The 23367-nt window shown below is 35.9% G+C and overlaps 7 protein-coding genes and 1 non-coding gene across 8 annotated transcripts; 4 read left to right on the forward strand and 4 right to left on the reverse strand.

Annotated features, from left to right (window-relative positions):
• Nucleotides 1-952: 952 nt before the first annotated feature.
• VTP21DRAFT_5807 (uncharacterized protein) lies at nucleotides 953-1180 on the reverse strand (the record flags this gene model as incomplete). Its single annotated transcript, XM_069396369.1, has 1 exon — nucleotides 953-1180. The coding sequence occupies one exon, from the start codon at nucleotides 1178-1180 to the stop codon at nucleotides 953-955; it is 228 nt and encodes a 75-aa protein (XP_069247463.1).
• Nucleotides 1181-7906: 6726 nt separating this feature from the next.
• On the forward strand, nucleotides 7907-9086 carry VTP21DRAFT_5808 (uncharacterized protein; the record flags this gene model as incomplete). Its single annotated transcript, XM_069396370.1, has 7 exons — nucleotides 7907-8156; nucleotides 8208-8272; nucleotides 8329-8404; nucleotides 8539-8657; nucleotides 8713-8809; nucleotides 8865-8942; nucleotides 9010-9086. The coding sequence occupies 7 exons, from the start codon at nucleotides 7907-7909 to the stop codon at nucleotides 9084-9086; spliced, it is 762 nt and encodes a 253-aa protein (XP_069247464.1).
• Nucleotides 9087-12613: 3527 nt separating this feature from the next.
• Nucleotides 12614-13546, forward strand: VTP21DRAFT_5809 (uncharacterized protein; the record flags this gene model as incomplete). The annotated part of the gene is made up of 1 exon (XM_069396371.1): nucleotides 12614-13546. The coding sequence occupies one exon, from the start codon at nucleotides 12614-12616 to the stop codon at nucleotides 13544-13546; it is 933 nt and encodes a 310-aa protein (XP_069247465.1).
• Nucleotides 13547-14594: 1048 nt separating this feature from the next.
• VTP21DRAFT_5810 (uncharacterized protein) lies at nucleotides 14595-15281 on the reverse strand (the record flags this gene model as incomplete). The annotated part of the gene is made up of 1 exon (XM_069396373.1): nucleotides 14595-15281. One exon carries the CDS (start codon nucleotides 15279-15281, stop codon nucleotides 14595-14597), a length of 687 nt encoding a protein of 228 aa, XP_069247466.1.
• Nucleotides 15282-16525: 1244 nt separating this feature from the next.
• Nucleotides 16526-17128, forward strand: VTP21DRAFT_5811 (uncharacterized protein; the record flags this gene model as incomplete). Its single annotated transcript, XM_069396374.1, has 2 exons — nucleotides 16526-16882; nucleotides 16952-17128. 2 exons carry the CDS (start codon nucleotides 16526-16528, stop codon nucleotides 17126-17128), a joined length of 534 nt encoding a protein of 177 aa, XP_069247467.1.
• A 1168-nt stretch (nucleotides 17129-18296) lies between these two features.
• On the reverse strand, nucleotides 18297-18378 carry VTP21DRAFT_t261. Its single transcript has one exon. It is a non-coding gene; the product is annotated as a tRNA-Ser (tRNA).
• Nucleotides 18379-19639: 1261 nt separating this feature from the next.
• VTP21DRAFT_5812 (uncharacterized protein) lies at nucleotides 19640-22443 on the reverse strand (the record flags this gene model as incomplete). The annotated part of the gene is made up of 14 exons (XM_069396375.1): nucleotides 19640-19742; nucleotides 19801-20116; nucleotides 20178-20305; nucleotides 20374-20443; nucleotides 20505-20623; nucleotides 20679-20986; nucleotides 21048-21138; nucleotides 21208-21308; nucleotides 21364-21446; nucleotides 21505-21689; nucleotides 21753-21858; nucleotides 21931-22153; nucleotides 22214-22374; nucleotides 22440-22443. 14 exons carry the CDS (start codon nucleotides 22441-22443, stop codon nucleotides 19640-19642), a joined length of 1998 nt encoding a protein of 665 aa, XP_069247468.1.
• A 390-nt stretch (nucleotides 22444-22833) lies between these two features.
• Nucleotides 22834-23361, forward strand: VTP21DRAFT_5813 (uncharacterized protein; the record flags this gene model as incomplete). Its single annotated transcript, XM_069396376.1, has 3 exons — nucleotides 22834-22924; nucleotides 22975-23072; nucleotides 23152-23361. 3 exons carry the CDS (start codon nucleotides 22834-22836, stop codon nucleotides 23359-23361), a joined length of 399 nt encoding a protein of 132 aa, XP_069247469.1.
• Nucleotides 23362-23367: the final 6 nt, after the last annotated feature.

Raw genomic sequence — 23367 nt, forward strand, 5'->3', positions numbered from 1 at the left:
TATTTTTCAGCAAATAAGCTTTATTCTTCGTTCCTTAACTTAGGATTAACCTGAAACCACTCTCTACATTAATATATCTCGCTAAGATTCTTCGCATTTCGATATGTTGTCTATTTTTACGCAAACGAGCATTTGATATTCAGTATTTTCGTGAAAACTCTGATCACATGTTGGAACAAAGTGTGTTGGATAGTTCCATCTTGCAAAGTGATTCGTATCAACTGCAAATATAGAGTACACTGCCCTAACAAGATATACGATTGAATTGGCTGGGCAGATGGGTGCAGGTAACATACTGTAATTAAGGGAAATTTTTGAGAGGCAAACCGAGGTACAATAGTTGAAATATGAGGGACTAGAGTAAGTGATTGTAAACCTATAGTATGCAAACTTTTGAACATTTTCTTAAGGCAAAAGCTTACAAATTCATATTTCCCTTTTTAATAAACTCCTTATTGTTACTTATAAACTCGGACCTGCTCTCGTACATTATCTAGGTGGTTTGGTCGAATGCGTGGTTGTGCTTGATTTGTGCACTTATTGGTAATAGTAAATTGGTAAAATGAATAAAATTATACAAAGATTTTATAGATAAAGAAATGGTACGAAGACAAAAATAAGGTAAAAAAACATGCATTTTTGTCAAAATGTTGGCTCTATAGTCTTGTTTAGTAAGGTGAAACCAAAGCAGCACATGCCAATACATACATGTATTATAGGGTGCTAATCTTTTTAGAGTAAAAAGGTCGATCTATTATTAATTTCCTATTAAACTGTTCTTGCTCGAAATTTCCAGTGAAAAACTTCTTTAAATAAAAAGGCATCTATCTTTGTTTACTGTAAATCTAAGGATCCATCACCATAATTTATTTCTAGAGCATCTACTTAGGTAATGAAATCCAAATGAAAACATCCAACACAAAAAACGAGGTGATATATTCACAAAATCCACTTAGGCACAGGGGCTAGTGGCTCCATAGCCTTTACAGCAATTCTTGAAAGTTCCATCGTTCCTCGTGATGCAGAACTTTCCAGCAATACTTCCATCGGCCTTTTTGCAGCACTGCTGGGTCATGTAGAACTTATTTCGCTCCGAGAAGTTGCCACTGCACTGGCATCGACCTGCCAAAGTGAAAGTGATGAAGGAGAGAAGGAACATAGCAATGTAAAGGGCGCGCATGTTGAAATATCAGAGAGAACAAACAGTGAGAGTGGAATCAATGAACCAGAGGATTTTTCCTAGTCAGTGATAAATTTTCTTAATTAAAAAACACTGCCCTTTTATATCACTACAAAGCGGATAAAAATCGGACGAAGTCTGAAGTAATCTCCTCTTCCTATTCATCGAAAAATGAATAATATAGATATGATTACAAAGGGAAGCAAATCAGAGTTCTATCGCAGTGTAGTACGAGAGTCATTGTGGCGGCCACGTAAGTTTGCTTTTTACATGATCCATTTCTGGCCAAGCACCTCTCCTTTATCCCAATGTCATCCCCTTGGCACCTGTCTATATTTGGGTCCCAGCATATCTGACTCACCTTAGTTGAAATGCGTACAATACATATACTCATATTACCACTTTTTTTTTTATTTAATATACTATTATATATATAGTTTCTTGTGCCTATTGCTTAGCCAAATCCAATTATGGTTTTAAAATATGCCTCAGTTTATTGTGGGGCCTTATTAAATGGACGGCTGAATTTATTTATACCTTTCTGTGAAAGAAATTGGATCTATGAATAGGAAAAAATAAAAATCTAAGCAAAATACTAAAGAAAGTTAGTGCTATTAATGGCAGTAGTGAGAGGTACCACCTTTGGAGGGTAATTTTTCCATCGAATATAATTAAGAAGGTCGAGAGAGGGCGGTTAATACTAGAAGCAAAGTACTGTAAATCTTTGCTAGAGCATTTTGCGAGAGAGCTCGATAGTAATGGCATTCTACGAATATTTCATAGAATCTTCAATAGGCTGAAAATTCAAGCTCCGCTAAATTAATCTGGGTTCCTGGAAATTCATATTCACCAATCTTCCGATCCATTCGATCTGGGTTTGCTTGTACATAGGTGAAGGACTCTAACTTTTGGCCGAAGTATTCTCTAGATTTAGAGTGGCTTTTTTATGTTATCGGCATTTGGAGAGAAAGATTTAACTCCTTATTAATTTATTACAATCTCAAATGTACGTATATATATCCAATAAATGATGACGTAGCTACGTAGACAGAGATTAAGAAGATCTGAAAGTAACATATGTAACAGCATTGTCACGTTTCGTAGTTTCAGCTTGTCTTGTACATGTGACTATTTGTGACATCATCATTATATGCATATATATATTGGCTTTTGGACATTGGAATAAACGAAGCGGAGTTTTCTCTTACTCTCCTATCTCAAACTATCCTTAACAGGCGTGTTTGGACATTTGTAAAAAATGGATATTGAGTTTTGCTATAAAGCCCTTCGAAAGAGTATCCATTTTAGTAACAGTTAACAAGTCACTTATGATACGATAATGCTTCGCTACTACATTTTAACGCTTTGTTATCACTCAAATTCTTATTCATAATTATTTTGCGTATATAATCGAACTACTATAGAGCCCTAAATTTTGGCGTAATTTACAAACTTAGATTAATTTTTAGCCTTAGTACTATGCTTGCGTTATTGTTGGGCTAGGCGTTTAGATCAGTCATAGATTATACGGTTCTCGGATAACTTGATTCCAAGATAGTATTAACTTAACCTCAAGCAATACAATTATAAGTTCAAAGCTATTTCTGACAATTAAATACGCCTCGGAAATAACAATGCTGTTTGCTGCCGCGTTATCACGACGTAATAGTTCAACCTTAGATGAAAACGACAAATATTGGCTCGGGATTTTCAGAAATTGTCATAAGAGGCCATTGATTCAACAAGTATTTTAAGAATAACATAGAACGCGTAGAACAATTGTATGTAATCCCAAAAAACTTCGATCCTTAATATGATTCATTCCTTGTAATTGTAAACATGATCGAAGCTGATTGAATTGTTTTATTTTTCATGTCCAATGACAAGATCAGCACTTCAATTGCCCTGAAGATGTAAGCTAGAGTAACACATAATGCTAGCTCGAGCATTATATCATAGAGGCATGTTATCTCTGGATTTCATGGTTATCGGTACGTGGAATTCCGGGCCTTATATCCTTAATAATTCTGAAATAAACTGCTAAATCCACCTGCTCTAAGATATTCCTAAGTCTGAAAGATTGTCTATAAACTTAATAGGCCATTCAATCTTGATGAAAGGGCCTTATTGCCCTATCACTATTAATAATTTATCAATGAATCATTTTATTACCCAAATTGTGGGACTAATGGAGCTCCTGTCAATGGATGTAAAATGTATGAAATTTTAAGTGCCATTTTCTTACTGAGCAGGTATTCACTCCTGAAATTTGCCCTCAATGGATTCAACAAATTTGGCCTAGAAGTCGACCTCAAAGAGCAGTTTCATCTAATAAATACAATGGTTAAAGACTAAGCGAGTTACAGTATGGCAAATCGATGTAAGCGCCACAGGTGCCTAATATATTTCGCTGTCACCTGGGTTCATAATATGGAGAGAATTTTACATGATTGCCATACCTTTCAGACTAGGCTTTCCGTAGATATTTGCACCTGTCTACTCTAGTCCACTCACCACACACCTAGATGGATTGATTTATTAAACAATTCAGCCAATTAAAATTTTCTTAATTCTATCAACTCTTCTGCGAAATTCATACTGTAGTATGTAACGTTTATTTGAATCGCCTTTATCTAGTCCTATTGCAAATTCCAGTATAACTGCTTGCTTATGGTAGTTGCAGGCGTTATCAAATCGATATAGTTGTGTCATGCAGCATTCCTTAATAATAAATGTGAGTATATACTGTGGAGAAGTCTCATCAATTGTAACTTTTTGGAAAAATCTGGCCTTTGCGAAAACTTCTTCTATGATATTGTGGATAGGATATATCATAGGGCCATTCACGTGTCTAAATAGTATATGAAGAGATGAAATAGTTGGGATAGAATAATGTAGCCCAGAATATATTTAGCCACTGTAATAGCTCTCACGAAATACAGCACGATCCAGAAGGAGTATACCGCCAAAGCAGTGATAAATATATATGTGGATGCGTTATTATGTGAGCATTGAACTAAAGAAGATACCACGATTCGCCCTAATATCTCATCTCGCATAGGACACGGTGAATGCCAATTTAAAAGTCTGGAGGGAATGAATGGTGAAATCTCTTAGAGTAGCATTTAATGTAAGAAATAGAGGTGATGATACACCTTCAAAAATAAAATTGACATTGAGAAGGCGATATAGATCTCCTGTTGAATTTGAAATAAACTGAAATCTCAAGACATAAGTATAGTACTCCTGTCATTGCAATCATTATCTCGAATTGGAGTTCTGCCATCTAATGAAGCTGAATCTTGATTGAGGAATGAATTCACGGTTTCAGAACTCGTGGATTCAAAATGAGGTTGAGTTGAGATGGATTGTGGTGAATGATAATTTGGCCAAAGAGAGTACATCCTTCATTCTTGCCCAAAGGTATTGAGTTTTGTCATACTGTTTTCATGTGATGTCATTGTTTTTGTGTTCTAATACCCAACCAATATGAAATACACATTAATGAACAATTCAGATTTTTTGGATTCAAAGTGGTGGCCATTTTAAAGCCAATTGACATCACATAGTTTGGTTAAATAGCTTGCAGCAATTTCATTATCACACATTTTAATAGAATTGTCTGCCAAAATCGTAGTTGAACGTAATTAAACAATATCGTCGGATTTTTCCTAAAATATCTCGAATATAATTATAGAATTGTACTTTCAATCACATTCATAGAGCTAAATTCAACCTGAAAAGTCTAATAAACGTTTATTTACTTCGGATAGAATACCACTGTATTTTGGGATTGGATCTTAAGCCTTTCATATGTCGCATATAGATAATGTATGTCCAGAAAGTCATTAGGTATATATATCTAGCACAGCAATGTGATCGATTTAAGTAGCGAAAGTATCCCTAGTGATTGCTTATAGAAAGTATCGAATAAATTTATTTTCTCGTTCATGTTTAAAACCAATTTTAGAAATAATTAGCCATAGCAATCAGCTTTACAATTCTTTGGCCACGTACAAGCATTGCAACATGACTTAAAGCATTCATTAAGTGGATGGGTTGACTTCCACTTGTGCAACCATTTCACACCGCCATCTGTCACGTAGTGTTTATAGCCACATTTTTTCCCGCATTTATATGTAGGTCCTTCTGCTTCTGCTGACAAACAACTAAATGAGCAATAGTGATAGTTCCAGCCGGCAAGAGTTAAAGGCAATATAAGCAGTAATAATAAGACAATTTTCAAAATCATAATTACTAACACCTCATATAGCAGGAATTAATTCTGGGGTAATTTTTTAATTGAACTCTGCATTAAATACTCAATTTATAGTGTTTTCGATTTCTACCAGAATTAATTCAACTATCAATTAAGGTTATGAGCAGTTTAGTAGAAATGCATTATATCTTACCTGTTCACTGAAGCCATCACACACTTATTCAATTCCGAAATCGGGGAGTACCCGGGAAAACCAGATACTATCATCTTTTATGCATTATTGAAATTAAAAATTTTGAGGTATTTTATTTGGCTCTAGACTGGTTTTAGTTTCGCACAGTTTTGTACGCCTGAGGATTGGAGCACTCGAATGAAATAGATGGCGGTGAAATTACCCATACTAATAGGAAAATATGCCGAATATGGTTCAGTGGCGTTTAATATTTAAATACTACCTTGTGATTCACTCTATGATTCATCTCATTTTTTACTTTATTTTAATATCCTTTTAATTATTCACCAATATTTACGACTTTTATTGTAGTATATACGTTATGGTATATTCAGTTAAAATAAAGGATGAATCACTTATAGACGAAATAATAAAGATAATGAGTTAGAAGAGTGAATTACGAGTAAAGTATTAAAACTAGTGTACTATGTAATAGAAGTTTCAAAAAGTACTCGAGTCACTATATTCTCCTTTATACTTCTATTAATTATAGACATAACTATTGTTAAAAAATGTTCAATGGAATTAATTAGGTGTAATAGTTTCCATTTTAAAAACTTCATAGTGCCATTCTATCTTTTTCTAGAAATGCTTTACTAGTGAGAGGATGAGTAGAATAAAGCTCATAAATTTGGGCGAATTTGAGTGCATATAAGGAGAAAATGAAGATAGTGTAACTAACTTTATTTTCGCTTATCACTTAATATGAATAGTGAAAAGGTGCGGAAGGAAAGGAGCATTCGCTGCCGCTGTTCTAATTTGTTAAATCTATGATTACGACTTCCGTAGGCTGTTGCCTGGTAGCGATTCATTCCTAATAGGAATCTTAGTCTTGCTGAGAATACTTCAACTCCCAATTGAAAGCGTAATTGTTACGATTATGCTCACTCTCTAATTCGGTCGTACGTGGAAATGTTTAAGTAGTTGTGCTTTCAAGCTTTGCTGATAAGAAAGAAGAGCCTAAACACGGCCCACACTAATTTTAGAACACGGACGAAATCCTGACACTAGACAAAAACCTGAAATAGGTTCTACCATTCTTAACGCTTTATCTAGCGATTTACCATAAGATTGCTAACTGCATCTTCTTTAGAATTTTTTCATTGTGAAAGTTTATATCACATGATACTAGTTTTGAGGATTCACTCGATAGAGTAGGATATAAGGATATATACTAAGGTACAGAATATATAATTAAAGCATAGTAATCAATATTTCTAATTCATACTATTTCTTTTCGTAATGTGCGTAACCATGTGGTAAACGTTCAGTTTGCTAAATATTCATCTAGGTTTTAATCGTAATATCTTTTATGTCAGTCAATGCATAAGATAGTGAAGAATTGTGTTGGAGTATGAAATACCAATTAAAACCTTCATGAAAATAGAAGCTCAAGTGGTATATGTAATTAAATAAAAGCTTATTGTTTTCATACGATATTGTTTGAATATTTTACTTACTTATTCTACCATGACTCGATATTTTCTCCTATAAATAAAGAATTTTTTTGTATCTTCGACCGCCACAATATAAATATCGATTCCAAGAAATTGTAAATAGGCTCAAAACTATTTTCAATAACAAATCTAACCAAGATGTTATGATTGATGCTTTTGAATTCTGAGCCATAATAATATAAACACTGTAATATTTCGAATCGAAATGATATAGATATTACATCAGTTATCCAAACATTATGATGATATAAAGGGGAAAAAAGCTGTCTCCAGGTTTCTAAATCACACTGGCATATAGCGTGTTATTCTTCACTATATCGATGTGTATTTATAAAAAAGCCTTTAAAGACAAAAGTAGTAAATGCACTCAGAAAGTCATGTAATCGAGTTTTCGTTTATTTCTTGATCTACATGCATGAACGGCACAGATATTCTTTATTTAGAGGCACTAATTCAAGCAATCACTCTGCTTAGGTCATTCAACAAAATTAAGCATACTTCAATAGAGTACTAAAAAATTGAGTTCTTATTGAAATTTACATAATGTAAATCGTAGTGACAGATTGAAAGCATAATTGCTAATTCTATTAAACCCAACGTAGTTTCCAAGCCAAAAGAGGTAAACATCTTGTATTGTATCATTTGATTTTATTACTCTATCGGACGGCTATATGACATAATATGAACAAAAATGAAAGTAAAGTGAGAAAGAAAATTCATTTTCACCTGATATAAATAGGAATTAGTTCTGTGAACTCGATTTAAAGTAGCAAACTTGGATACTAACATTCTTCATTAACTCGAAGAACCTTGAAAAAATGCAGCTCTTCACAGTAGCAATACTACTTTTAGGCTTGAGCGCGACTAATGCGGTCCCTTTACAAGAAAAGGATGAACTTGAAGCCCAGATCATCGGTGGTGAGAAGGCCCAACCTGGAGAGCTACCCTTTGCTGTTAAACTCAGCAATGGCTGTACTGGTTCTATTATCTCTGATAAAGTCGTATTGAGTGCTGCGCACTGCCATGCGACTTCAATGAGCATCTACTATGGCTCTGTAGACTACAGATGTAGGTGTTGAATTATTAAGAGACAGATGTGGATCGCTAATGTTTTTGCAGCTGGAACTCGCGTAGGAGTACAGAGAGCAGTTGTTCACGAAGGCTATAACAGAAACAGACTGAAGGTACGACAGCATTGATTTATTCAAATTTACTATTGTCTTATTAACATCATTCAAAGAATGATATTATGCTCTTATTCCTTGAGAGCCCTATTAGAATAGGTCCAAATGCCAAACCTATTACTATTGCCAAAGGTTTTTATCAGTATAATTTACCTGGAATATTTATAATCGTAGTAACATCAATAATATATGCTTCCACTTCATGAATTTTATTTATATTTTTGCAAAAATCGAAACCATGCACTAATCCACTTAACATTGAATAGATCCTGCAGCACCTGGTTCAAAAGTTTGGGCAGCCGGTTATGGAGTTACCAAGGACCCAGGAGGCAGTCCTTCTCCTGTGCTTATGAAAGTCAGCCAAACTATTGGAGATGATACTATCGTGAGTAGATTAGGTTGATTGCTTCGAAATAGAACGTTATCTGATGATACTTTAGTGCAAACGAGACTATAATCAATGGGAAGGTCAGAAGGGGTCTCAAATCTGCTTGAAACCAGAGGCTAATAGGGGCGTGTGCTATGGCGATTCTGGAGGTGAGCCGTTTAATTCGTACTCTTGACACTGATTCTTAACTATGTATGGATACAGGCCCACTTTACTCTGCCAATAATGGCACTTATCAGCTTCTCGGAGCGACCTCGTTTGGAAGCAGGACGCCCTGTGCTAGTAAGCTTATCATTTTCTATATCTCTCGGACCAAATTAACTGAAGTATATCTAAAACAAATAAACAGGTGGGCAGACTGTTGCCTACTTCACCCGAGTAGGATATTTTATCGACTGGATCCGAAGCAAAGGTGTGCCAGTTTAAACAAATTGCTGAACCTGACTTAGTGTTGCTTCTCACCGTTTTTTTTTTTGGAATCATTCTAACGATTGTTTTATGTGCTGACCCTGACATGATAAATTCTAATATCTCGAGGACAAAATTACAGAGTTTAGTAAATAGAAAGAAAACATTTGGCCAACAGGAATTTACAATTAAACAGCCTCCAATAATCAAGTATGAGAAATCGAAACAATTTCTCAAAGGGTGAGGTTTTCATCAGATCAGTGCAAAGGCGACATTAAATGGTTAGGTAAGCTTAGCCTAATTGAAAATTATTTGTATTTTTAGTGGTATACAGACTTGATCAGCGGTCCCCACTTCACGATGATAGAACCGTTTTTTTGATCAAATTAGGCGCCTTCGAAAGAGACAATAGAATATTAAAAGACAGCTATCTGAGATTGAAGGAATTTAAAATAATTCTATCTTCGAGTGCACTGCTCCTTGGCACTCCTGAGAAGATGAATGCGATGGTTAATTGTAGACTATTTATTGCTTATTCCATATATACTATGCTATCGCATATACTTGGCTTGGTGCTATTATAGAATGTAGGTTTTTTCAATAATCCATTCCTCAGGATGTTCCTATGCGCTTCCTCGAGTCTTAAGCATTGAGGCGTACCCAAATTCTTGTCTCCTATGGCTCGATCGCTACAGCAGTAAATATCAAAAATGTAAGTATATGTCAATTCACTGAAGTATCTTCTGTACCCGTATTGAAGCTTTTTACAGGGAAGATTGCTTGGGCTCTCTGCGCATCATAAGTTCAGCCCCTGATGAATGCGATAGCAAAGATGGTTGACAACCATACCGGGCGAGCTATCCCTTGGCAATGATAAAACACTTGAAATATCTCGCAGCTTTCCTTAATCATTCCAGAAATTTTTTTATTCAATGAATATCTAACTGGTCAGTTAGAGATTGGGGTCTGGGTATCTGCGAACACTTTCGTGTTAATTGATATTAATATTTTTTCTAGTTTTCTTTGGTGCCACTATGTTCCCTCTCAAGATTGCCTCGTCAAAATCGAATGACTGGAGTCTATGCGTACTAAATCGAATATACAATCTTTGCCAGAATCCTTACTAGATTTTGGATAAAATCGCGTAATAGAAGCTTAATGCTGGGAGTTCTACTGAAAGTGTTTCCAAATTGGTCCGATGTCCATGAGATCATCCTCCAGATTAATAGGTGGAGCTAATCCAAAGCCGTCAACCTTAAGGAATCTGGTGATGAAAGAGTGAGGATAGAATGATTGAACTATCTGCAGTTCTCCGATGGATGAGTGACTTAAATGACCAGTCTGACTTTACTTGCGTGAGTTGGCTTGGCAGAAAATTAAAGATTAACACAGCAGAGGTGAGGAAAGATGGGACATTGTTGTATTTGCACCATATTAATCATTTCCTCTGTGTCGATAAGTGACTTCTGCACATCTTCGCTTTCATTTGATCATGAAGCAGGATAATCTGGACATCTAATGATAGATCTCGCGATAGCAACTCATTTCTGAGATGAGCCAAGGTGTCAAAAACTATGGCTTGACCTTGAGAGGATATTTCGTTAGCGAAATGACTAATCGGATTAATATCCTTGATATTCTGATTGGTTCCACTATACTCAGTTGTTGGAAAAGAGGGAACCAAGGAACTTGCGGCAAATATGGGAGTCACCAATATCAGTATGACCTATTCAAGCTCCTTGCGTGGAACTCGGAATATAGGGGTCGATAGTCATAGACAAGTATTTCCCACCCCAAACGTCGACTAAAATATCGGTGGTAGGGTCATTCTACGGTTGCTAGAAGTAAGGACGGTCGACTGCCCCGCTCTATGAATACTTATAGCTCATCAACCAAGTTCCTTCATCACCTTCTCTGGTACGATGAATGGAAAATCCCAGTTGGAGCTGACATATATAGCCGACGACAAGACCAGAATCTGTGAACGTGTAAACTATAATCCAGCGTGAACACGGACAGGCTGCATTTGCTATTCCAAAATATGCCGCTTGTTGTCGTGGATAACAGCTCCGGTGATGAAGAATCTGAACACAACCGTGGAAAAGCCTCTGATTTTATGCAGTAAATTGAGGCATTTGCACAGTGTGTATTATTAATACTTAGTCCAACCTCTCGAAACAATTTATATTTTGAAATTGAGTGCAAAGCGTCTGAGTGCTTCTTCCGAGATTCCTCTTCGACGGAGCTGCAACTACAAGATCGTCTAAATACTCTGCCTCCTTTATCCCTCTTCTGACACACTGTGTAAATCTGGTATACGACCTTGGTGCCTATTCTGGGAAAAGAAGTTGATCATAAGAGCAGCGGTTTTAACTAACTACATGCGATGGATTAATCCTTAAAGGGTTAAGCCAGCTCAAAAAGCGGTCAGGGAATGCACTTAGAAGTGTTATGTCAGTATACTTTATATTTATCATTTACAAGATTTCTATAATTTTCTTTAATTTCATCTGCGGTATTCTCAAGTCTGATTTGTCTTTTCCTGTGCGATTCAGATTAAATATCCGTGGTTACTGATATTGAGTGGTAAAAGTTAACATCAATTATAATATCTTGAAGTTGAGAATGAAATAATACTTTTGTTTTACTACAGGAATATCTCCTCTACCTCAGAATATTTAACATACAAACAATGGGAATAGCCCATCCGCTATTACCCACACACTATCCCCGAACACTCTTGAATCTCAACCTATTTCACACTTTTTAATGACTCCATTCCTCAGAGTCTCTAATCAGTTGAGAGGATCCTTCAGCAACAACGCGTGCATTAAATTGAAATAGACAAAGGATTAGCTAAGGTTTGATCGTAGATATATACTACACTATGATTATTTAGTTTTACAGTTAAACAAACTTTTCTCTTCCTTTATCGTACGTTTATTTCATTATATTATTTTTACTTTATTATACCGCCTAAAATCGCCCTATTTGTCCACTCCGAATTGTTAATTTAACGTATTCGGATTTTGACTACTGATTTTGTGCATAGCAATAGCTTATTTCCTCTAACGGCTAAATTACCCGATAGAATTTGGCTACAGCCTATTATTAGCTATACTAAATTGGAGCTAGTAATTTAAGGACTCGATTATATTATGTAATATCATTTTAACAGAGCATCAAAGTTTGAAGGAGCCCAAAGATTAGCCGTATCCAATCCTTAGGAATTTTTAATCTTTCTTGGTTACACTTCTTCAAAAATTAAATAATAAAATTAATTCGTGGATAAAGAGCAAAAAATGTCACATTATGCTGCATCTAACTAGAGTCCTTGGATGAAGAATTGTTTGGTTAACAAAGGCATGATGGATCCTGTATAACGAAATCAGTGTCACTCCTACCGGAAAAGTCATTTCATTAGCAAAAATATAAATAGAAGATTATGAGTGATTGCTATCCTTTTTGATTGTAGTTGCGTTCATATTTAATTTTTTTCACGACCTTATCCTTTTTTTTACCCGTTTGAAAACAACTTATCGAGTATGATCGTCTTCTGGTTCAAGCTTTTAACAATTTGTGCTGTTACCTTCACTATCATGGTGGACTGTAAGCCGCTTCACACCCTTGATACTACGATGATTTTGAAGCGAGAGAATAGTCCACATGAAGTCGATGTTTTAGATGCAGAAAGTGACTCCTATTACTCAATGAACCATACGAACTATTACAAACGAGCGGTGCCTTTTCTATCTAAGGATCAGAAAGACATTTTCTTAACCAAATGGCTGGGAATTCCTCATCAACCGAAGCTGAATGTTGGAGTGTTACTCGGCAACAACTTGGATACGTTTGATCTCACCCAGGCTACAAGGATGTTTTCTTTCATTCCAGGCGCAAATATTCTAACCATTGCGGAATCTAGTAACCCCATAACAACACAAGAAGGAGTAAACATTATCCCTGACCATACATTCAACGATAATCTTGATTTAGACCTGTTGGTAATGGTTGCAGGAATTGGCCCCGATCCGGCCATTTCTGCATATTTACGCAGAGTCGGCCCAACAGTAAAAAAATACATTGTCTCTATTTGTGAAGGTGCTATGGTTCTTGCAGCATCCGGTTTGTTAGATGGGAAGAAGGCAACAGCAACTAAATCTCTCTGGCCAATGACAAGTTTGTTTCCTCTCGTAAAATGGGTTAAAAAGGCAAGATTCACACATGATGGTAATATAATCACTACTAGTGGAGCAGCAGCAGGTTTGGATGGTGTATTTTATATTATTCAGCTACTTTATGGCGAAGAGGTAGCTCACAAGCTTGCAACCGTTAATGAATATGAGTGGAATCCAGACCCCAACCATGATCTTTTCACTGATATCGACAAAGATTTCCCTTTTATTCCAAACCTCTTATTTCCGTCATTTTCGTCCTTCAGCATGAACGTGCCAAGATTTTCTACTAATATCCAGTAGTATTGTTTGGTGATATATTCAGATTGTTGTTTTTTACTTGTCTCATTTAATAATAAACCTTCACAATATTTCTTGAGACTACTAATTATAAATAATTTTCATTTAAATACTTCATAACTCATAATTTTTCCACTCATAAACCTATTAGTGCTCTAAACTATATCCTCTAATCTAGCTGCTCGGAAATTGGGATGGTATTTGATTGGTGAGTTTCTTTATGAAGATTCATTCGGCTCGATTATCCTAAAAGCGTAAGCAAAAAATTGACTGGGAAATTTGTCAGCTGTTCACCCTCGCACGATAAATGAGACTGTTTTTATTGGATAAATAGGCTGATATTGAATATAAACATTTTTTTTTGAAATCTTAAGAGATTTCTTGGAGATATCTCTCCTTCTCGAGATGCAAAATTCTGTTTAATATGTATTCCGGTTCGAAAATATCGAGCATCGAGCCTGCGAACAATTCCGCTGCTCTTCAAGTAACCCACCCGGTGAAAACAACTAGATTACGTATAGAAGCATGTAGAAAGGATGGAGAACATTCGCGATTTCCTAAACTTTTATAAACTAATTCAAATTTTCACTTAATGTTCTTTATTTATGTTGTTTAATCCATCTGCCAACTTTGGAAAATTTATCGAAGTTGAATAATCAGGGAGAATCGCTTAGTATTAACTTCGCAGCATTTTATTTTCTCAAATTTACACTATGGAATTGAAATAATAAGTTAACTCGATCAGTATTGCAATAAATTACACATTCACTTGGTAGGTTTTCTAAAAGGGTTAAGCGCTTTTGAAAATAAAAACTGAAGGGGATTCGAAAGTTTATCCACTGTACACCCTTTGTAATACACCGAAAGGCCATTCCAGGTGAAGTGGGCGATGGGGTTATAATATTTGTATCTCCCGGAGCATTCTCGATCCTCCGCTTTTAGACACTGTATTACGTTACCGGAATCATCCATACTCTCTGAGAACACTTCGTTGCCTCTGCTCTAATGACAATGGAAATATTATTTATGCTATTAACCATATCTGAGAACACTATAATACCCTAAATCCCATAAATTTATAGGGGAGATGCGGTGCCCAATCACGACTATTAACAAGCCGTTTCGTAAATATAGGAAAACTTTCAAAGTAGTCTACAAATTTTTGGTCGCCTACTCTAGGCTCCGATAGAGTTATACACTTTAATTTGTTCATATCAAACTCATCAATGCTTTCGATGATATCCAATGTCTGAACAACTGCAGCGATTGCCCCGAAACTTTGTCCGATGATCTCTATTTCATAGTCCGGATAGCTCTGAATCAGCTCACGAATTTGTGGAGTGATTCCTCTTTTAAACAATTTCCGAAAGATGTCTGCAATTCGAGAATACCGAGCACCGTTTGCAGCTGGGTTAGGATATGGTTTCAAAAACGGGACAGAAACTATCAATAAAAAGTGAGGTAAACTCTCTGCACCACGGAAAGCCACCACAATCGCTTTGCGCTGATCGTCTCGTAGAATTAACCCTGCTACGCCATTCACACCTAATTCAAAGTTATCCACGACAATTGTATCCGCAAAATCGCCACAGTAACTTGAGTCACATCTTTTAATTTGTGATTGCAGCGGAAGCCCTTTTTTAAACGCACCTGTATTACAACTAATTGCTATGAGCTTGACATACTGTTTGCATGACCATATTTGTGTTGAATTAAGGTGATAGTGGTCTTCATCCATAGGGATTGTGCGCATTACTTGATCGAATGTACTCTGAGATCTAACGAAGCCCAAAACGAGTAATAATGCTACATGAAATATAAAATTCATCTGAGAGAATTAGAGAGTGATTCAAGTGGTAAAATATATTTTCATTGCAAAAAAAGTTTTTAATGGGTAATTTTGTAAGAGAAGCAAATGATTATAAAACAGCTCGCGTTCTCAAAATATATTGAAGTATTTTCCCACTATGGCGTTTTAAAAAATTGCCGATCAAATACCTATTTGAGCGTCTTTTCAAGGAAATATCTGCCCGTTTCACCCCGGTTTAATTCAGAATATCTCAACAAAATGAACATCGAAATTTATCAAAGTAGTTAAGAAAAAGGCAAAAAAAAAATCGCGAAAAATTATTTCTTTTTTATATCATCTACGGTTTCTGTTTTTGAACGAGAGCCTAACCTCTTTCTCTGAAACTCTTGATTATCTCGGTAAGCAATTCACAGCAACATAGGAGAAATATCTAATTTTTTAATATTGCAAAGTATAAAAATTGCATTATTAATCTGGGGATAAAAATTTAGTCTTAGATAATTTTAAGTGAGAAGGGGTTTATAAACTGATGCTCATACTCATTGACCCTTGAAAGCCAAATATAATGATTAAGGGGTATTATCCACCAAATACAACTTGCATCAATGTTTAAGATGGACTAATATAAAAAAAGTTGAAGAGTGATTTAAAATCTAGAAAGCTTTATCTATTAACGACTTTACCAATATTACATTTAGCTGATTCCCAGGAGGAAATAGGCCTATTAAGAATTTTGTCCAGGCTTTGATCTAATATACGAATTATCGATATCGAACCCTTTTAAAAGTTGAGGCTTAGCTCCAAGTTAGATTTTGTGACGGGGGTTTTTAGTTGGAGAGAAAGATTTAACTCCTTATTAATTTATTACAATCTCAAATGTACGTATATATATCCAATAAATGATGACGTAGCTACGTAGACAGAGATTAAGAAGATCTGAAAGTAACATATGTAACAGATTTAATTTTACCGCAAGCGATTCTACCAATTCGCACATGTGCAGCAGATTTTTTCTCAGCATTCAATATTGAAAATGTTGTTAGATTAATTGACTCTCTAGTAATTTTTTTAATACTTTAAAATATTTTTTATTTATCCTATCATTTCACAATACACTTAAAATGCCACTTCAACTATCCTCTTTTGGAAAATCAGCTCTTATTATAATAGATATGCAGGAGCATTTCCGATCGATTGGTCAAGCACTGATCCCAGTCCTGATTCCTCTCATCACCCGTTGCCACGACAAAGGTATTCCTTGCTTTTGGACGCAACATGGCCATCGTAATTTCAAAAATGATGGAGGATCCTTGGGCCGTTGGTGGGGAGAGGAGGATAGTATTGTGTATGGAACAAAAGCATGGCAATTAATGCCAGAGCTGGCTAGATATAGGGAAAAAGCGGACGCTACAATCGATTCCAAGATGCGGTATGATGCATTTATGGGAACAGAACTTGGTGCATTATTAAAATCACATGGAGTGAAAACCTTAATAATTGCTGGTGTGATGACAAACTTATGTTGTGAGGTTTTACTTAATCCAATATTCTATACTTAACGGTGTATAGAAAGCACTAAATGTTTACATAACAATTAGACAACCGCTCGATCGGCATTTAACTTGGATTATAACGTAGTTTTTCTTTCTGATGGGTGTGCAACAGCTTCAAAGGAGATGCACGAAGCGACTTTATTAAATTTAGAATTCGGTTTTGCCAAAATTGTCAAAACGGAGGACGCAATCGCTATGATCAGTGAGGGTGTACTTGTATGATGAATTAAATATACTTTGTGTATGTATACTTTGTAAAGGTATCGTATATCTGTGGATCGCAATATACTAATGTTGGGTAATACAATTTTTAATAACCTATTGAAATGTTTTAGGTGGAATTACACTTATTAATATTATGTTATATTTTAAATATATCGTATCTTCATTTTCTACGCATAAAATGCAATCTAAGTTGCATATCAGCAAATGCCACCTAGTATGAATCCCTCATAGTCATATACGAAAAGAAGATTAAGTATTAATTAAATTTGGGCGGGTGGTTTAAATACTATTATTGTAGACTTAAAAGCGAGCTGTTTAAAAGCAGAGGATTGGGGCATGTCACCCAATAAATTCCAATTCTATATACCAACTGCTTGAAATATGAGCTGATCGGATTATATGACGAATTGCTATTCAGATGATTCAAGTATCCGGTTCGATATGTAAATTGAACGTGACTATTTTTCAAACTCAACGCTCTCAAGTAATACACAGGGGGAGGGATCGTTTAAAGCTAGGGCTAGTGATAAAAATTTGCCACTACTTCATGAATTTGCCAGGCTAGTTTTTAAAGCTAGTATTCAAAATATCCTAATTAGAAATCCAAGCTTGATTTCAATCTATAACAAAATTTATGATGGTTTATTTGAGTTTAATATTTATATTTGTGACATATGCATCTTGTGTACTTGGTTGTGCCGTTCCAAATGGCGGATACACTTTCACTTTAAAAAGGAAAGATGATGGTACCAAAATATGCTCTGTTACCGCGAACGATATACAAAAGATCCAATCGCTTGTGTATTGTCTTGACGTTGAAAAGAAGATGGTTAATATTATCCAATACGAAACTTGGACAGCACGAGATTGCGAAGGAGTTTGGGGATCCTCAGTTCGAGATTCGAGTTGTAATGCTTCCAGTGATTATATCAGCCCATCTATGTGCTCAGCTGCATTCGACGATTGTATGAAAAAAAAATATGAGATAGCTATATAGATAAATCCATATTATAATAAATAATTACCTCATGGATATATTGCGAAGATTTGAAAATGCAGAAAATACTTTGAGAGTATATCAAAACAACGCAAGTCAAATCCGTCGAATATTAAAGATGTGGTTTTTATATACAATTATCACAAAATATAAAACGAAAAATTTGTACGACAGCTGCAGGATTTGAACCTGCGCGGGCAGTGCCCATATGATTTCGAGTCATACACCTTAACCACTCGGTCAAGCTGTCCAATAGTTACTATTAGTCACGTGAGGATGTAAATTTTATGTTAGCAATATCCATGAAATCTCACTCGCGCCGCTATTTTTTCGGGCCGTCCTTGGATGGCACAGTAAGAGTCCCGGAGCTTGACTATTGTGTGCTGGGTTCGATTCCCGGTTACAGCACCCGTCCATGAGAGTTTGCCGAGTTTTTCTCAGGACTCAATTGCTATCAATAGTATAGCAACAAGCAATTAATATCAAGCGGCTACAAAAATAGGTAGCAAAAATCCTTAGGAGAAATTCAACTACAAAATTGGAGGCCAGGGACAGCACCTGGGTGATTTTGACGTAGAAGTCTAACCTTCCATTCCCTTCAGATAAAAATCATCAAGTGGATAAAGTGACACTCTCCCAAAACACTGCGCTCTACACTAGCGAATCCTCGTAGAGCAGCTATTTACCAATTTGACATATCCCAATTGCGACCAAAAGTGTTTCAGCAACTATTTTGTGGGGACACAATTCGACATACATTCTTCAAATGCCCAGTATTTTTCATTAGCGTGACGGTGGGTGGAGAGGAGTTTCAACACCATCACAGGCCCCCAGGATGCCTAGGTGCTGACTACTCGTAATCTCGTATTAAGAGGATTACCTGAATCTCAGCAATTAGCAAGGCGTTTGGCCCAAATCACTTTCGACTTCGTACTCTGGCAAATATCTAGGATAACGCTTCCTTTCACCCGAGACCATCATCAACTGTACCAAACTTGGTATTGATAAGTCCGTTTGAGTTTTTTATTCTACTATACTTTTGAAACCACAGCAAATTTTTCCTTCTCTATTACTTTTCCACCTTTTCTTTCCAGAATATCCAGGTAATAACCTTACGGAATTTTGGCATAACTGAAGCTCCAAGATCACTTAGGCAAATTGTCCAAATTTTTAATCGACTAGGTACTCTGTTAGATTCTTCGGGACCCAATAGCTTTTCACTTTGACTAGATTCTATCATCATCCGAGACTCTCGCAAACAATACCAAATATATTAATGAGGAGGTCATAAGAACCGGATTGGTTAGGGCATGGAAGCGGTAAGAAATCGAAAATTTATGAAGTGGTGCAATCAGGGTTAGTGATCGAAGGACCCGTAAGTGTAGTTCAGATATTGCCATATCATAATTTGATTAAACTCTAGATAGTGCAAAAGCAATATATCTCCTTTTGGTATTAAGTTACAAATATTTTATTACAAAAGTTTGTTTTTTTGACAAGGTCGCAAAGGCTTATATTCTATTCAGTATTGTTTTCTGGATAACCAACTTAATATGACGCATTGCAACTGAATTTATGTTGGTATTTTCCCTCATGGCTTGGAAACACGCCTCTCTAATTATTATATAATTAATGAACATCTTCATGCCAAGCTCGAAAAAAGGAAAATTACCGAAATATATATTCAATGTCTGCGCAGGTAAATCCCTCCGTTAGCTCCACTACTTTTCCGATATTTAATTCGTGATCAAATGGCACTTTTTCACCGATTTTTTCAATGATATCTCTACGATCTTCTTCTGTGGGTAGAGGAATGTGGATTAGTTGATCCAGCCTACCCGGTCGCAACAACGCATCATCCATCTCCTCCCGTCGATTTGTGCAACCAAGTATGAATACTCCACGCCTTTCCTCAATGCCATCCATTTCATTTAAGAGAGTTGAGAGCACTCTTTCTTGAATACCGCTATCACCTTCAGAATTCCAATCTGAAAGCAAGAAAACATTGAAAATGATTCTTTAGCCACAACTTAAAATAAGTATAAGTACCCCTTTTGGAACAAATTGCATCCATCTCATCAAAAAATATAACGCAAGGCTGTATCCTTTTAGCCTGAGCAAATATGCGTCTAATTATGCGCTCAGATTCACCAAGGTATTTGGAAAATACTTCTGGGCTAGAAAAAAAAAGTGAATAAGATGAGTAGGAAAATAAAGTTATATATTCTTAGATACTATAACTTACCCTTTGATCTGGATTACATTTACAAGAGATTCGGACAAAAGGGCCTCAGCTAAAGCAGTTTTGCCACATCCTTGATAAATATGAACAAGATTGAGTACTTTGATAGACGCTTAATTATGTGACTCGTTTACCAGAGGGGCCATATAATAGCATTCCTGAGGGAGGTCGAACACCAATATTTGTATAAGTCTCAGGTCTTGTGAGAGAGTGTATAACGATCTGGCGCATACGGTTACGTATATTAAAGTAGCTAAATGAAGCATTATTAACACAAATATTTATAGTTTACGGCCAACTAAACCTACCCTCCGATATCCTTCCAGTGCCGTTTGGATATTTTAGATTCAAACTCCATGTGCTGCGAAGGCCTAGTTAGTTGAAGAGCAGCCTCAAAATCCCTCCATTTCGGCTTGATATGATGGAATTTCATTTTTTTCAGCTCCTCGGTGGATATTAAATCAGATAAAGTGAGTTGGGAAAACGATTCCTCTAGTTTGTCGACTTGATTCTTAACAGTATCAGTTGGTCTTGGTGATAGCTGATTTCGCATCGCTCCAAGGAGAGCATTACGACAAAGTTTTACAAGATCAGCAGGCACGAAGCCTGAGGTTGCCTATTATAGAGCTAGTTATGTAATAGTTCAAAAAGTAATGAATACGAGAGAAAAATATTACCTGACTAATTTGCATCGCCAGGCCATCACGAGCAGAGTCTTTTAAGTTGGCTCGTCGAAGTAGGGTTTTAAGAATTTCTTCTCTCTGCAATCTAATTTATAGGTTTATTTTAGTAAGCCCAAATAAGAGACTATATGAGAAGAAAAAAAGGGTCTAATACCTTGAAGGGATAGGTATATTAAGCTCGCTTTGAAACAGCTCATTGTTACGTAAAATTTCTGGAAGTCGGGCTCGATCCCTACTTAAGCCAATTACAAAAATCTAAACGAAAAAGTTAACCTCTATATGTTCAAGTGGGCTAGAAATATTAACCCACATCATCACCCTTTTCTAGCTCGGAGATACATCTGATTAGGGCATCGAGAGCGGCTGTTCTAAAATTGCTGTCAAATCGATTTTCTTTTGGAAAATAAGGTATAGAACTTTATCAGCTTCAGTATTAATATATATCACTTACCAAGGGCGAATAAATCTAAATCTTTGATTAAAATAATCGACGGAGACATCAAGTACGCTATATTAAATGCTTGGCGTATAGGGTTCATGCTTTTCCAGAATTTATCTTCATCCAATTCATGACAGCTAAAGATTTCCGCTATTGACAAGACATGAGTGGAAACCTTAAGATTGCTGCTAACAGCACTGAGAAAGATAGCGTGATAAGTGCTTCAAAAATAAATATTAGCTATACATATGAAAACATACTTTATAAGAGTTTTTTTTCCGACACCAGCAACACCCGATACAATCGCTGATTTAATACACATATTGCTGAGTCGCTGCTGTGCGGAAGAATACCTAAATGCTGTCTCTAAATAGTCAAAATAGAATTGGTTCATAGACTTAGAATTATAAATTTTAGATTTCTGTTTCGATTTTATACCAATAATATTAGACAGTTCTTTGAATTCTTTTTCGTAACCGGAACAACTCCTCGTCTGTTCAATGCCGTGGACCCTAGCTTTGCTAATCTCCAGAATCGTCATTTCGCGATCAATGTAAGATATTTTCGCAGAAGTTTGATCATTTGTATCTTTAGCATCGTCAATCCGAAATATGTATTCACGACCAAACGCCCGAACTCCAAATAAACAATCTTTTTGTATCTAAAGATTATCTATGTTTAAAATGAACAGGATAAAAGTGTACATAGTAATAATACATACCTGAATTGGGGATAACTGTCGGAATATAATGTCTTTCCAATCCGGCAAACGCCTTTTTAATAATATCAAGCGTTCATGGCTGCGTTTAAAAGAAGGAGGGATAACCGCTTTATATTGAGCTATCGGAGAAATCGTAATTCTATGGAATGGTTCACATTCGCCTATTAACCAAAATATATCTTACTACAGCTCCTTAAAAAAAGTCATGACATCAAGGACTAAATACTCATTACGGCTTTTATTTTAGCTCTTGAACCTGATTGAGCGCCAGCATCACCAAACCATGTAGGCAACGCTATCTTGGATAAGTCTATATCATCACAGGCACAATATCGAGAAATAGTTTTGAAAACTATTGTCGAATCATTGTTTTCTATTTCTATCAGAATTAGTCCAGAACTGAACGCATCAGTGTCAAGGGTACCAATATTTGAGGAATGTATCTTTGCCAATTGAGGATGTAAAGGTGACAATAGCTGTATTGAGAGATGAAGTTTTCTTTCTTCCATAATAAACTAATAGTGGTGGCCAAAAAACTAACAAAACACGCTATTTAGTATGTGGCTTATATTTATTATTAAATAATATTCACTTAATAGTATATCATTTTTGACCTGATAATGGAAGGCTCTAAGGACAAAGATAAAGAACAAAAAGTTGAAACCCGTGGTAGAAAGCCGATTGCAAAAAAAGGGCTTTTCGCAAAAGACTGTAAGTTAACTTAACAAATGCGACGGCTCCGATCTAATTCCTTTATATAGTAAGGCTTTTGATGTACGGATTTGGTGATGTTCAAAATCCTTCTCGCGATTCTGTCAATGTATTGGAGGAAATGGTAATAGAATATATAACAGATATGGTTTGTATTTAATGAGATTGTATTTTTGAATTCTTATATTGCTTTCTGAACATATTTTTTTTAATTCTCAATTGCATAGTGTTTGAAAGCTGCGAAAGTCGCAGAAAGACGTGGTAAAGTTAAAGTCGATGATTTTAAATTTGTATTGCGCAAAGATCCAAAGAAGCTGGCGCGCGTAGAGGAATTACTTTTCATGAGTGAGGATATTGAGCGTGCTAAACAGGCATTTGATCAGGAAGAGATAGAAAAGCCTGGTGCGAGTAATACAATTGGCTCATCTGGTGCTTGACATGCT

Source organism: Calcarisporiella thermophila (assembly GCF_041956535.1).
Source record: "Calcarisporiella thermophila strain CBS 279.70 unplaced genomic scaffold VTP21scaffold_24, whole genome shotgun sequence".
NCBI classification, from domain to species: domain Eukaryota; kingdom Fungi; phylum Calcarisporiellomycota; class Calcarisporiellomycetes; order Calcarisporiellales; family Calcarisporiellaceae; genus Calcarisporiella; species Calcarisporiella thermophila.